Source organism: Sinocyclocheilus rhinocerous, unplaced genomic scaffold, assembly GCF_001515625.1.
Source record: "Sinocyclocheilus rhinocerous isolate Xijiao unplaced genomic scaffold, SAMN03320098_v1.1 scaffold2670, whole genome shotgun sequence".
Classification (NCBI taxonomy): domain Eukaryota; kingdom Metazoa; phylum Chordata; class Actinopteri; order Cypriniformes; family Cyprinidae; genus Sinocyclocheilus; species Sinocyclocheilus rhinocerous.
Window position 1 is genome coordinate 375,479 of NW_015647012.1, and position 15,728 is coordinate 391,206.

The window sequence follows — 15,728 nt, forward strand, 5'->3', positions numbered from 1 at the left end:
AATTCTTTAAAAATCCTACAATGTGATTTTCTGGATTTTTTTTTCTCATTTTGTCTCTCATAGTTGAGGTATACCTATGATGAAAATTACAGGCCTCTCTCATCTTTTTAAGTGGGAGAACTTGCACAATTGGTGGCTGACTAAATACTTTTTTGCCCCACTGTATGTGGGGGCGTGTTCGAACGAGCCGTTTTAGGTAGGTGTGGCTAACTCTTAACTTTTATAAAGAATATCTCTTTGGATTTGAGACTTTAGTCTTTGCAACTTTACAGATCTTCTTTATGCACCAAGAGCTTGTAACACTCTAAAGAGAAAGGAAAAAATGAAATCGCATCATATGACCCCTTTAAATGAAACTCCTTATGATTCTTGCCAGGCAGGCAGTTTGTACGTACTAATTTGTGGATGTGAATTCTTACCCTCCGCTGTCTCTGAGGATCTTGATCTTAATGGCGGGGGCAGGCTGAGGTAGCTGAGAATGACATACTTGGTCTCATAGTGAAATCCTTCAGGCACTGTGGTGGAGGAGCCAGAGGCAGCCATTTAAGAGAAATGTCAGGCTCTCAGGGACATGCACGACCAAATGACTGTGTTCACAAGCCCTAGAACAAACAAACAATTTATAAGGCATTTATAAGTTAATCTTACAATTTGGGGAACTTCTGGCATCTGTTCCACTACGAAAAACAAAAGCTTTTTTTTTTTGTTAAGTATGTGAACATAAACTGTTGTTATAACCTTAAGACAACGACTTTCACCTGTGGAGAACAAAGATAGTAGGCAGAACAGTGACTGACTGACAGCCTCAGTCACCATTCACATTTATTGCAACCTTTTTTTCCATAAAATGAAAGTGACTGAGGTTGTCATTGAGCATAACATTCCCAGCATAAGTAAGCGATGACAGAAAGTTTATATAGTGGTGAATTATTTCATGACAACTCAGCAGCTTGTGTGTAAGCTGCCAGTCTGAAACAGAAACACAGATGTAACTAAAACGGTTACGTAAGATTATTTCACAAACCCCTTGACTGATAAGTGAATTCTTTCCATGCATGCAACACTACAAGACACCCAACTTTAAAGTTGCTCAAGTTTGTCTCTTGACCACTTCAAAACTGGACAGTTCCTGTAACACTGCAACGCACATTTCTGCTGGCAAATGTCCCGAAAGTGACGTGAGATATTTGCACTAACGAAGCCCGCCACATTTAATAGAACACGGTGTACAATGTAGCGCACGCGGACACCCACTGAACCTCTCTGCGTGCTCGCCACACCTACTCGCATGCCCGAGCAGCCAGCTAGCCGCTAAAGTTTAAACATAACCTGTTAGTGTCACTCATAACATAACATGCTATTCATTTAACGTGAACATGCTGCGACTTAACTTGAATGTGTCGTACCTCTGCGCCAGTGATAATTTTGTTCGCTCAGAGGGTCTAACAAATGTGCTCCCCCGGTTTCTTTCATAAACTGCCTTGCTTGTGGGATGGCTAACTGTTTAGAGTAGACGTGCGCGTGCGTGGAGCCCATGCCGCGCGTGTGCGGGAGGACGAAGTCAGGCTCGCTGCTCCGCCTTGATTGTATTCCTGATCCTATGACGCGGGGCGCGCGCGCGAGGACGTGGAAACGAGAAGGTCAAGGATAGAGTGGGGAACAGAACGGAGTCAGCACCCGTTCCATTTTTAAAGGGGTCATATGATGCGATTTCAAGTTTTGCTTTCTCTTTGGAGTGTTACAAGCTGATTGTGCATAGATAAGATCCCTGAAGTTGCAAAGACTAAAGTCTCAAAACCAAAGAGATATTCTTTATCAAAGTTAAGACTCTGCCACGCCCCCCTAAAACGGCTCGTTCTAACACGCCCCCACATACCTACCTCACTATGTGGAAATATTTGCATAACGCGCCCAAATGTGCACGCAAAGAAAGAAAGCGTGGTTTCACTAACCGCAGTTAGTGTTGAAGCAGCCATGTCAAGGAGACGCTGTGTGTTTCTAGGCGAAAGCAAAAGCACTATATTTGGCCTTCCGAAAGTAGATGCATTAAGATTACTTACAACAGAACAGCAATACATTTTATGGACGACCGTTTCGTGAACCTAGGAGAGGAGGTAATTCTGACTTTGCTATGACAATCAGGCGCTTCTGAATCAGCTACTGTTTTGTTATTAGCTTAAGTAAGTGCGTGTGTGTGTGTGCGTGCACGCGTGTGTGAGAGAGAGAGAGAGAGAGAGACAGGGTCACATCACAGTGGAGTCAGCTGTCTTAACCGTGGCTTGTGTACTGCAAACACATACCAGCTTCATCACTGTGTCTGTCACGCGACTCTGTTCCCCTTTCGGGCTCTGTCTTTACATTTATTTTGAAAGATGAAGCTCGCGATTATGGTAAGGGGCGTTACATTTCCGACGAGTGCTTGCGGTGTTCGGCCAATCACAATGCACTGGGTCAGCTGGCCAATCAGAGCAGACTGCGCTTGTCAGAAGGAGGGACTTTGTAGAAAACGAAGCGTTTGAGAGAGGCGGGGCATAGAGGACCTACAATAATGTACAGTATTTGAAAAATAATGTGTTTTTTGAACATTAAAGCATGTCAACATATTCTGTTACACCAAATACACAAAATAATGATCTTTAAAAAAGCATCATATGACCCCTTTAACAAAACGTATTTTCGTTTACGTTCAGTTCTCGAACGGGCAAGAATGACTCACACGTGTCGGCTCTTTTTTAGTGAATCACATCGCGTGATCAGTTCGATTCACGAACAAATGACTCTTATGAACCTGTTCTTCTCGAATCAACACACAACCGAGCGGTTATTGCTTTGATTAAACTTACTTATTTTGATTAAACTATTAAACATAACTTCCTACCAGTGACTGTTGTAGTGTTTTATTACATGATAACGTGAATATATACAGAATATCCTCTTGAGAACCATAAAAAAGTTTTGTGATTTTTTTTTTGTCATTACATTGGTTGAAGCATAAGAAACAAATGTAGAAAAAACATTTTTGAAAAAATATATTTTATTCTATGTCCTTGTAGAGGACGTCAGTACTAAGTTATTTTAAAAAAATAGACAGGAAAAGGCATGTATAGGCAAAAACAATGATTTTTTTTTTTTTTTCATTCACCAGTCTGTTTTTTTAGGTTTCAGGCTATTTTTAACTTTCAAACTTTGTACAAAGATGATTCTCAACTATTTTATGAAAGATATAACAGAATGATTTGATATACTATTTTACTTCATGCAATATGTGCGTAAAATATCCATAAATTGATATTCCCATGCATCTGCATATAATTTGCATATTAATGTGTTCTTGGGGCAAACCATAATGAAAAAAGAAGTGATATAATGGGAGTAATGACTTGGCAACATTTTCATAAGAATAACTCATATTTCATAGGAATATTGATCTATAGTTTATTTCCATATTGACTTGTTGTGTCTGTGTCTCCCCAAAAATGCCTGATTAACATGCCGTTTGTCCTGGTGTCCTCTACAGAAGACATGTATGAAAAGTATGCCTTGTTTCTTAACAAAAAGTCATATTCCGATTTGAAACGCAATAACATTTTTCTGAGATGTTTATTTATAACAATTTGAAAATTAGTCCGATTTAAATGATAATTGCAAACTATTATCATATTTCCCTAAGAGTGCTAAATTTGATGATTCTGTCAATATCAGTCATTTTTAAAGAACAAAGAGAAGGTGTGTTTATGATCAAACCTCCAAACATTTGATATCCCTGAATGTGCTCTGTACATCCAGACTTAAAACTGTGGCATGTATGGACTCAGCGAAATTCACTAAAATATAATGTCCTCTACAGAGGACAAAAGTCTATGCCTGGGTCCCAGGAGGATATGAGTTGTACTGCAATCAGTGGTAGGCCTATTTTAGGAATGTATGCAACATGAATGTATGCAACGTTATCACATTTTTTGTTTAATGTTTTTAAACTACTATGAAGTACTAATATTGAATTGCATTGCCTGTAAAAAGTCATTAAAAGTCAGTCTAAGTACACCTTTTTGTTCTGTTGCAGGTTTTTAATATGATGCATGGGTGTAAAGAAGAAAAAGAAATCAACGCTTTAAGTCTTCAAGAAAAAGGCTTTCTCTTACTAGCCAAAAACAAAACAAGATTTATTAAATAAAAACATCTGTGTCATATGCATGGATATGAAATCTTATATGTGCCCCAGAAGCAACCATAACGCAATCCAGTCAAGTGTGCACATGGCATTTAACTGTATTTGCTGCCCTCAAATGGTGCAAGACCTGAACATGTAGTTTTTTTTTCTCAAAAGCAAACTGAAACACTTTCACATTCATGAAAATTTACCAGCATATCAAGTTCACAAATACAAAATTAGACCATTCCATTTCAAACAAAGAACAAAACAAAAAGTTAAATGGTTATATAGGTAAATATCTATGCAAATATATTACATAATTAGACAATTTAAATGCAATAGTATACAATGTGATAATTATATATTATAAATATCTTTTTAGGGAATGTTTTTATAATAATTATATCATACACATTTATGTACTGAAACAATATCCTTTGAAGAGGCGGAATACATTACCATTTTCAAGCAATATATTGTTAAAGTTTGAGAACAATGCTAACACATAAAAAGGCTATGGTCTTTACAAATTAAAAGATATTTCACCATGTTTATCAAATGCTTTATGTTATTATTTTTAGGGAGAGACAAGGTATTTGAAATGTCCTGAGGGTGTCATCACTGAGCCTCTTTTTGGGGTAAGGGTCGGGGTGCCGTTTTCTGTTGTTCCTATTTCCATGTTTTAATTTATTTTCATGGTTCATTGTTTGATTATCAAAATTCACCTCAGCCTGTACAAAGATTGCACAATAATAATAATATGTCTAATATAATCTGGGTCTTATTTGGAGCCACTAGAAGAATGAATCAGAAAGGAAAAGCTTTATACCTTTATACTGACTGAATATCCTTCAGACGCAAAAAGTGTTTTCCAAAATAGTGATGTTTACTCAGTCTAGTTATTAATTGTTTGTACAACAGACATATGAAAAAATATCAGTTAACATGTCAAACATCTAAAGCAATTATAGTTTCTGATCTTTACTGGAAAATAGGACAACAAACTTTTACAGACAACTATCAAACATAACATACAAGTGAGTTTTATTTTAAATTACATAGTTTGTATTTACATTTCAAAATATGAAATACATTAAAGATAAGCATTCCTATGCTCAGAAACTAATAAATATGTGTGTTATGATGGGGAAAAACAGTAAGTAAATATGGTAAAACTACTTAAGACTTACAACAAATCTGCATAGTTTTGAAGTTGCTGGTCATTTGTGTCTGCCATGCTGAATAGACTTTTATCTAATTTGCCACAGAAAAGCAAAAGTTTGAGATGGGATCTTTACTCTGAAGTGCAGGAGTGGTGGTGTCATGACTGGGTTTTGCAGGTATGCACATCTACCTCCTCTTGGCAGTCCCTGCAGTGAACAGCACAGCACCAGTGGAACTTGCACTCACACTTGGTGGTGCGGCTCACGCGTGATGTGTCATAGCCCCGCCCACAACACATGACCTCACAGCTGTCAGCCCCACGGGACGTGCGGTTGCACACTCGCCCACCTGTGCCCACAGAACCTGCAATGAAGCAAAAATTTAAATGAGACATCATAGGTTTTAGTGAGATAAAACATGAACGGCTACATCAAAAATGTTCAAGGTATAGATCCTCGCTCAAATAACCATGTTTTTATGCCCCTGGGCACTGATGAAGTACACTAAATGACCTAAAGTAACCTAAAGGACAAAGTATGTCATTTAGCTAGACAACATGAGAAGCTTTGGTTAAAATTGCAAAAATGACAATTATCACAAAAGCATCAGTAAAAATGTGTTGAAAACTACAAACCAATCAGCAATGTTTTGACAATATCAATCATTTTCCAGCAAAAGTGTTTGAATTTGTGTTTTAGTGCAACACTGTTTTTCTCCCAGTCTTTACAAACACACAGTTGCAAAAAGATTTTTGTTACATTTTCTGTATTTTTGTCCCATTTTCACTCAAAATATGAAAACATACATAATATGTTAAATTTACTTAAAAAAGCAAAATTGTGTAACTTATTCAGACCTGTGCTTTCAGGATAAAAAACATACAAGATTATGTACACAATTTTGTGTAACATTATATATAATTAATATGCATGTATAAATATAATAAAATAAAATTCGATGAAAACGTTGAAATTGTTTTACAAATATTTATTTTAATGTGATACATTATTTAGTATTTTATATTTAATTTAAATTAATTGAAAAAATCTATTTTTAGGTTTATTTTATTTTTATGTTTTATTACATTTTACTATCTATCTATACACACATATATAAAATAAAAATAATTTTAAAATAATCATATTTTAAGAATTTTATACTAAAAAGAATTTTATACTAAAAAGAAATTTATAATTCTTTTTTTTATAAGTAATAAGGCCAGTAAAAATATTAGCAGTGCAGGTAAAAATTGTTACTACTGGCCAAGACTATGAATTAAAAGGAGTCGTCCACACACTTTCATCCATTTATTTATACATTTTCACTGTTGTAATCTATTAATGCAGTGAATATTTGAACAAATTCCTGAAGCAAGCAGACCTCGACTGAATAGTCATGTGTAGTGCCTGGCAGATGTCTGATAGTGTCCAGACAGCGCTGTCTTGAAGAGGCTGGGTTTGTCGGCACCATGTAAAAGGATGACCGCTTGGTCCTTGGTCAGATGAGGGACTGATGATAGAAGCTATCAAGCATTGCTCTGGGTCTTCATCACGTACTCATTTCATCGGCTCTAATCTCAACAACCCCGCCCTCTATGAGGCTGACGCGTCGCTGATTGTTGCTGATACAGAAATTGCTAAAGACCTTGTATAAACCCTTGCTTTCATGCTCCCTCTGAGTGACAATCTGCAGCCTTTGTTTATAAAGATCCCTTCAATGCCAATCAACACTCAGAACTATACAAACAACCACGTTTGTTTCTTCAGGTTTATCCAATATAAAGTGGTTTAGTCTAAGATTTTAAGGTAAGAACAATCTAGGCCAGAACTGCAAAACACTTTAGTCTACCAGTAGCGCCAGCATTGGTATGTCACTGCTGGTCTATTGAACTCAATTGCGAGTAGGCAGGCATGTGTCTGGGCATGACACAGCCACTCCCCCCCACAGCAGTTCATCAGGCTGGTATGCTGGGCTCATATCGTTTACATCATGGGCAGTCTTTACCTGAGCATGCATCTGCTTATTGAATTAAGATGAGGGGGTGCCAAGAGATGAGTTTAACATGTGTGACCATGGTGAGAGCTAGAAATTGATTTCACACTTTTGCAGTGGAGGTATAGTCTAGGTCTCCTAAAACTGACATCAAACGCACTGCCCGGCCAAGAGAGTTTCTCACAAACCACCACACTAGAGAGGTCAGCACTAAAATGTGGTGGTCTCGATTTTTTTTTAACTTTCCTTCTGAGCTGATGAGAAAAAATAGACCAGATTTAAAAACATTTCCATTAATAAACATGATGTGCCATATAGTAAAGGAATTGTTAATGCTGGACTTTATTGACTCCATATAATGAGAGTCAGTAAAGTCCAGTGTTGTTTTGGCTTGACTTTCATTGTATGAGCAAAACATTTTTGTGTGTTTTTTTGTATTCCACAGAAGAAAGAAAACTCATATAGGTTTGGAATAACATGACATTTTCATTTTTGGATGAACTAGTCCTTTAACTGTATATCCAGTTTTTTTCCCATACAATAGAAGTCAGTGAGGTCCTGTGTTGTTTTGGACCCCATTGACTTCCACTGTATGGACAAAAACTATTTTGTATTCTGCAGAAGAAAAAAGTCATACAGGTTTGGGAACGACATGACAATTTTCATTTTTGGATGAACTAGCCCTTTAGCTTGGAAGATCTAAAGATTCTAAATTTATATGCTTATAAATGAGCAGTTATACTGACATACAATAAATAATAGATACCTAAAGTGGGTTCGACATCTCGGGGCACTTAAAAGAGACATGACCTACCTCTCTAAATATTCCTGCCAGTTTTAGGCAGAAAATATAGAGGTGCCGCCATAGAAGGCAGTGATTTATAGCATTTGCGCGTAGGGATTAAATTTCAGCTCCCGTTCTGCCCACAAAACTGTGGTAATGTGTCTAAACACAGCGTCACCTGATAGCAGGGATCATCTGCAGTCTGACAGGCACCCCCTCCCTTACTGCTTCCCACATAAGTACACCTGGTGTTATTCAGTACGTACACACACACAGAAAGGTAAAAAGAGATAAACCTCTGCCTTAGGGAGGGAATCTTAACCGGCATTCATGTTACAGGATTGGGTTATGACTATTGTGTATGTAATAACCAGCTAAATAGCTCACGTCCTCTGATTACAACTGTGTTTGGGGGCAAAGACTAATGCCTGCTGATTTTGAGCAGATTGTGGGAGTCTTGCAGGGTGGAAACACAAACAGTGGGTTATGAAACATGATGGAGTACTATAGCTTTGCTTTATCAGCTTAATTCACCTCTTGAGGTAATGCAAATTAAATGATAGTTCACCCAAAAATGAAAATGCTGTTACTCAACTTCATGTCGTTCCAAACCTGTATGCCTTTCTTTATGATGCAGAGTACAAAAAGACAATATTTGGAAAGTCAATGGGGTTCAGTGTTGTTTTGGACCACATAAAAAAGTACAGTGAAACATTCTTCAAAATAGCTGCTTCTGTGTTTCACAGAAGAAAGAAAGTCATAATTTTTTTTTAGGGTGAATTACCTTTTTAAGGTTAATGTTTCCCTCAGCCCATTTACCATTTATGTTTTGGACCACATGTATGGACAAAAAAGAGTTGAAACATTCGCCAAAATATCTAGAAAGTCATACATGTTGGGTGAATTACCCTTTTGAGGTTAAGGTTTCCCTCAGCACACTTACCAGACTCATGGTCCCATATACAGTAGTCAGGTGAGTCTTCAAAGTAGACTAGGTCATTTTTGGTAGGCCTCTTAAACATCCTGTAGGCACTGGTGAAGCCTGTTCCATACTGGTTCATCACCACCTGAATGGCATTGTTGTACTTTTTGCGGAGATAGTCACCGGTCTGCCTGAAGTCTGCCATGGCCAACCAGCAGGTACGTACATTGCATGAGCCACTGACACCATGACACTTACACTCTAGGTTCATAAAGCGCTTTACCGCCTGTGAATGAAAAAGGAGACAGTATCTAGAGTAAACCTCTGACTAGTCTCTCTGATTGCATGAGCCATGCAATGGTCATGGATTATTATTTGTCAAGATTTCATTTCTCAATATATGTCTCAACAGTATTGTTACCTTCCTCCCTGCACGGTTGTTGTGCAAGTTCATGAGTGCCTGTGCATCTCTCTCCTTCCTCTCCTTGGCGTCAATGAAGACCTGAGTGAACTTGATCGCGTGGTCAACATGATCGCTGCACCCACCCCAGTCGAAAGCTCCCTTGGCATCACGAGATGAGCCCTTTTTTCCAGGGTCGCAAGAGCAGTTTTCTAGTTCACCCTGACTGCACGCCCTGGTCAAGGTGTAGACCATACCTGCTGACGAGATGGCATAGACAAAGGCGGCCTCGCGACTGCCTAAGAAAAATAAATAGTAGAAGGAATAGTGTTTAGTTTAGTTTAGTTAAGACATTTTTAATAAATTGTAGAGGAGTTGCTAATTGTTTAAACTTAATATAAAACGCACACACACACATATATGCAGTATATATATATACGGATACAAACACACACACACAAATACTATTAATAATAGTTTACATATAATAATATTTAATTGTATTATATCTTGAAATGCATTTAAATTGTATATAATAAGAGTTAAGTTCATTTTATTTTGTATATTACACTATATAATTATTAATATTATAATAACAATTATGTTAATCAAATTTATAATAAATATGTACTTTTTGTACTAATTTACACATACATAAAAAAACCTTCTCTTTAGTCATTACATTCAAGTTGATTCCTAAAATATAACTGACTGTATATATTTTTCAGATGAAAACATACTAATCTCATCGGACTCATCGGAAAGACATACGTCTTAAATTTGTGGACCTATGTGTGAAGGTGATTACTGTGGAAAACAATCTGCTATGACTGTATAAAGAGACGGAAGAAAAACAACAGTAACAAGCAACTGCCTGAACAAAAGTTATAAGCTGCAGCTTTTCACATGTGTACCAAAGATGTTTCCGTTCGGCAGCTTTGTCAGACAGGAGGAGAATGCCTGCCACGAAATCCCTGCAATTGTTTTAAATTAGTGAGCTGACATTGACAATAAGTAGATTCTCACAGTGTCACAGAGAAGTTAGGAGTCTTTCTGGGAGGTCTGAATACCTTAAAGCAAGAAGATTAAAGTCAGAGGTTTAACCTAACTTTAATGTGCAGAGCAGCTTAGAGGCCTGAGACACAGAGTTTCTTTGTGGATGTTACCATTAATATGATTTTATATGAGATAAGAAAATAGAGCCAGAGACACTTACAGTTGCAAACCTAAAGTCACAAAACTGGCAATTACACCTAGTTAAAGCATCAAGCTGCTGAGCAGTTCTGAGTTAACTCACCAGACACAATAATCCAGCCTTTCTTCTCTAAACTGACATAAATCTTGAACACAATGAAAAGTAAAGGATACACTTGCGTGCTAAGTGACACTACTGTGACTTATTGATTCATATTACATCTAGACATCTTGAGTAGACAATATTGAGTTGTTTATGGGTCAATGACGTGACATTTTTTTTTTCAGATCTGTATTTTAGTTACTGAAAAACTATGACTAGAATACATATTTTCTATGATGAACATTTCTGAATTTAAATCATTTTAATATTTCTTATTGGGCTTAAAGTCACAGTCCATATGTTAGAATTTCCAGGTGGTGCAACTGTATGGAAATTGGCAAAAAATAAATAAATAAAATAAAATAAAATAAGGATTATTATTATTTGTAAATAAATAATTCTAGATAGATAGATAGATTTTATAATCAGTACTATATGTTCTAAACGTTTGATAAAAATCAAACCTCATTAATGCATACACAGTGCTGCACACACAGACGAGAAAAGAAGGGTCGAAAGCACACCTAGTTCAAGTTTTACTGTCTGTAATATGATCTAATATCAGATAAGAATGTCACTGCAGGTTGAGCGCAGAGAACATACTGTATGTGCAAACAGCCGTTAGACTTGAAACAATACACGTAAGCCTTACTCACTTCGATGCAAAAGCCTTCCAAAAAGATTGTGCTCGCGCGCCATGGTATTGCAATTCCATCGGTGGTTTCTGAACTGGTGCTGACATTCTCCGATCCAGTTTTTAATTCCAGCTCCAATAGCCTGCATCACCTTGGGATGCTGGCGGCACAACTGGCGTTGTTTGTTAATTAAGCCCGGGATGTTGTCGCACATCACTTGCGATCCAAGAGTGCCCATGTACCTGCATAAAAGATGAAAGCACACGGAATGAGCGATGGAATCTCTTCAAGTCATCATGTTTCAACACACAACCGCGTACTGCACATTCAAAAAAAATTCAAATAAATGCATAAATAAATAAAATAAAAATATAAAAGTTAAAATATATATAATAAAGTATAAAAAGTAAAATAAAAATCATCTTAAGTTTTCTGTGACGAAAAAAAGCTGTTCCAATAACTCCAGACCAATACTTAACGATGTACTTTTTAACCACAATCGTAGTCTAAAACATAATTTTATTTTATTTTATAAACCTGAAAGCATTACTAAAATTCAAATAAAGCAAAAACTGTACCCACCACCACGATGCGTCGACCCTCGATGTGAACCAGCAAATTGCCACGGACAGATAAAAACATATTCCACTTGGCAAAAAGTTCATATTACAAAATTTGTATTGATACACTCATTCGTTCAGGCACTTGTCTTCGGTTTAACAACAAATAAATGAAACACAGAGTGCATCGAGTGCTGAGGCGGTTATTTACTCTCCCAGATCAAAAATCTCTGGAGTGACGCGACGCAAGTGAGTTGAGCGTCAAAGCATCGTGGAGCGTGATGTGTAGCGCTGCAGACACAGCCTGATGCTCTTCCTCGGTCTGAAGTGGCTGCAGATAGCTGATGATCTCCTATCGGGTTTAAATTGCTTACACAAGGGGTGGGCGCAGTCCCGCCTCAGGAATGAAGAGAAGAAATTAGATGTCTGAAAGTATCTGTTCAGGCTAGCTTGACACCAGCCACAGGTTTGGCTTATTTCCAAAGCAGCGAAAGAGTAGAATGTGGTCCAACGTGAAATGTCTATTCATATCCAGCACTTTTTGCTTTTTTATCATTATAGTATTTGGCACATAATAAACAATAATGATAATGATAGTAATAATATTATAAATAATATAATAAATTAATTTAAAATTTAACATGCAATTAATTTAAAAATATTAAATTTATATATTTATAATATATTTTTATTTATTATTATTAACTATTATTATTTTTAATCTCCGTAAAATTTCTCGAAAAGGTCTTTTCTTAAAAAATAAGGCTTAATTGACTGAAAGCACAAACACTTCTCAATCTGTCTTCTCAACAAACATGTTCTGCTCTTGATGATGTGCATCGAGATTGGATTATCACATTCTTTTGAACTTTCCACGAACTGTTCAATTGTCGCACAGAATTTCCTCCATCTTTGATCACCAGTTTAGGTGAAAGAATTATTATGTCCGCCTTCCTGTATTATGAGGTCCTTTCTACCGATGGGAACCAAGTTTAGGCTATTAGGAAAACCGGATTCTTCTCGTGATCTCCGTGGAAAAGGCGCGGTCGCGAAAGCGTGGAGAAGACTTGTCATCGGTAATATGGTGGAATTTAAATTGGCCTAATTTCGTCCTTTTCAAGTCAATAAGGAAAGACTACTCTGAATCCTTTCAGTGGTTTTGAAATATCATAGTCCCTTAAAAATAATTAAGAGAAATTGTCTGCTGTGGTTTAGAGGAGTCTGACTGCTCTGATTAATTTTATTATAAATGTAAGGCCTTCAAAATTGGATTGCTTGGGAAAGGGCATGCTTGTAACCAGTGTGCAATTTATGCAATGACTTTCAGGACAACCAGGGGGAAAAAAATCTCTAATTTTATTGGATCGCAATCGGAGGAAATGTCCTTTGGCGCCCCTAGCGCAGTCATACATTAAACTCGTTTACAATGTAACTATTATTCTATACTGCATGTGTAAAACTATACTAACCTGATAAATAATAACAGTATTTAAGTTTTGACGAGGTATTTTTTTTTTCTCTAAGGCAAATGACTTTGCCTAGCTTATACATAGGAGCACTCTGATTAACCTGTAATCGTTTAAAAACGTCCTCATGAATGCTGCAGAACAATAAGAATAGGCTACATACATAAAGAATACACAGTATTACACAGTCAACAGCAGTGAGAATCCAGAACAGTGTTGGAAAACAGTCCAAAAATCACAGAGATCTCTACAAGATTTATAGACTAAGATTTTAACTTGTAGAAACGGTTTGACATTCCCACAAGCAATTCCGACATTGTGAAAAATGTTTGAACTCAGACCGAACATATACTTGACATTGTTACAGCACCTTGGAGGACTAGTTCATATATCTCTCATCTTTCTCCAGTGAGAGTCAGCTAGCAGAACATATCAATCCAAGTGGCTCTTTTAAATGCATTTTAATTGGCCTAACTTTTGCTTACTCACATAATAAATCTACAATGCATGCAACCAAAAGAAATGAAAGAGATAATAGAGCTGCCATTTTTTTGCTGCTCATAATCATCCAACATACTCAGAACAGGGCTTTCAGGAAACGGCTCACACATGCCCTATTACATTTCATTGTCCCCTCAAGTCCGAAAATGAACATGTAATAAGTAATTGTTCAAAGTAACTGAAGATGACTGATCAAGCAACCAGCTTTCATCATGAAATTAGGTGTAAGGGTGTCCTGCACCCGGAAATGACATTTCAGCACCACAGACAGCGACTGGCAATGGCTTTACTTTTTGGGCCACCCAGCAAAATCAAAGCAGAATTTCCCAAACACAAAGTGCTAGCTGGCCAGCTCTGACCGGCAGAAGCCACTGTAATAGAAGTTGACTACAGTTATTACACACAAAGCAATGAAAAGGATGACGTTGTGGTTTGGGAAAAGTTTATGATGAAGTGCATTGTCTGAAAAACCAAAAGAACATTTAACAGATTTACTTGAATAACAGTCTAGAATAGCACCACAAAAAGGATGATTGTAACATATTCTTAACATAAATCTAGAACATACAATTATCAATAAAATATTGAGGTAACAACTTAAAATACATACATCATGGAAATACATAATCTCAAAAATAGTTCAGTTTTTTTGATTGTGACAGCACAAATAGAAGCCCTGCTCCAAGCAATCCAAGTCCAAGCACAGCAGCAAACCTCTTGTGGGGCTTTCCTCCCTGGCCGTTATTGGAGACTGGTTGAAGAAGCTTAAAGTTGTATTCTGTGTGATCCACCTAAAGAGAAATTAAGTTAAAAGAGGATACATTTTTATTATTAGAGCACACTATGTATATGTGTAGCACCATGTATATTAGCACCATATGTTGTTTGCTTTTGGGATTTGATAGAGCACTTCAGCAGAACAGATTTGGAGAAATTTAGCATTGCATCACTTGCTCATCAATGGATCCTTCGCAGTGAATGGGTGAGGTCAAAATGAGAGTCCAAACAGCTAATACAAATATCACAGTAATCCACAAGTAAATCACACGACTTTTATTTTAACCAGAAGCAACGGCTTTAAAGGTCCCCTGAAATGCTTAGAAACACGCAGCGTTACTCTATGTGTTGACGTCATTTTAACTGAAACAGGAAGACAGGGCGGGACATATCAAGCAGCCCGCCCCCTTTTAAAATAGCCAATAGCGTTCGTTTATATCACAGCTTGGGCTAGAGCCGTTCAGAGCCGTTGAGCTCCGTAAAACCGCATTTGACAGGGTATGCCAGCCACAATCTCATCCATATTGCTAAAAAATCTAGCATTCTGTGTAGAATTCAAATAGCTCCGATACATTTTGTGGTCTGCGCCGACTCGCGCATGTGATCCGCTCCGTGCTATCGTGTCTCTGGACCGGAGCAGAGTGTGTGTGCGGTGCGGTGGTTAGCGTGACACAGAGCGAAACCAGACTTCTTTTTTTCCTCAATGGAAAGCATATTTACACTGTTTGAATCGTTCCCTGTCCCCTATATAGTGCACTACGTGCCATTCACTGTACAGAAAATACTAATTCTGTGGACAAGTGACCGATTTCAGCCACGGCTTCAGCGTCTATTTTATAGTGTAGGGGGCGGGCGCTTCGGATTCTAGAGAGCATTTGATTGGACAGAAAGTTTGATGAGAAGCTGAAGTACGATGTGACGTCAAAAAAATCGTTGAGCCGTTTTGGCGGAAGTGACGAACTGCAAGCTTTGAATGCTTATATCTTCTAAATGCGAATTTTGTCACTGTTTTGGAGCACACTGCCTTATAGATAACCTTAAGACTAACATATTGATACTAACACCCAAAAAAACTTT

The 15,728-nt window shown here is 37.3% G+C and overlaps 3 protein-coding genes across 6 annotated transcripts in view; all 3 read right to left on the bottom strand.

Moving 5' to 3' along the window:
* The window catches only part of LOC107708230 (bcl-2-like protein 13), a 15,300-nt gene extending 13,730 nt beyond the window's left edge, over window positions 1-1,570 (bottom strand). The window contains exons 1-2 of one of the 4 annotated variants that reach the window (XM_016512405.1): window positions 1,407-1,570; window positions 420-602 (exon numbers count right to left, since the gene is read on the bottom strand). In XM_016512405.1, coding sequence (XP_016367891.1) covers window positions 420-543 — 124 coding nt within the window. In that variant the 5' untranslated portion in view covers window positions 544-602; window positions 1,407-1,570. The other 3 variants (XM_016512404.1, XM_016512406.1, XM_016512407.1) reach the window with 3 other exon arrangements.
* Window positions 1,571-5,292: 3,722 nt separating this feature from the next.
* Window positions 5,293-12,215, bottom strand: LOC107708232 (protein Wnt-2). Its single transcript, XM_016512410.1, has 5 exons — window positions 11,930-12,215; window positions 11,369-11,589; window positions 9,437-9,714; window positions 9,037-9,301; window positions 5,293-5,680 (listed from the first exon to the last, which is right to left on the bottom strand). The coding sequence occupies exons 1-5, from the start codon at window positions 12,010-12,012 to the stop codon at window positions 5,475-5,477; spliced, it is 1,053 nt and encodes a 350-aa protein (XP_016367896.1). The 5' UTR covers window positions 12,013-12,215; the 3' UTR covers window positions 5,293-5,474.
* A 1,609-nt stretch (window positions 12,216-13,824) lies between these two features.
* The window catches only part of asz1 (ankyrin repeat, SAM and basic leucine zipper domain containing 1), a 17,856-nt gene continuing 15,952 nt past the window's right edge, over window positions 13,825-15,728 (bottom strand). The window contains exon 13 of the mRNA XM_016512409.1: window positions 13,825-14,665. Coding sequence (XP_016367895.1) covers window positions 14,504-14,665 — 162 coding nt within the window. The 3' untranslated portion in view covers window positions 13,825-14,503. The remainder of the gene's footprint in view (window positions 14,666-15,728) is intronic.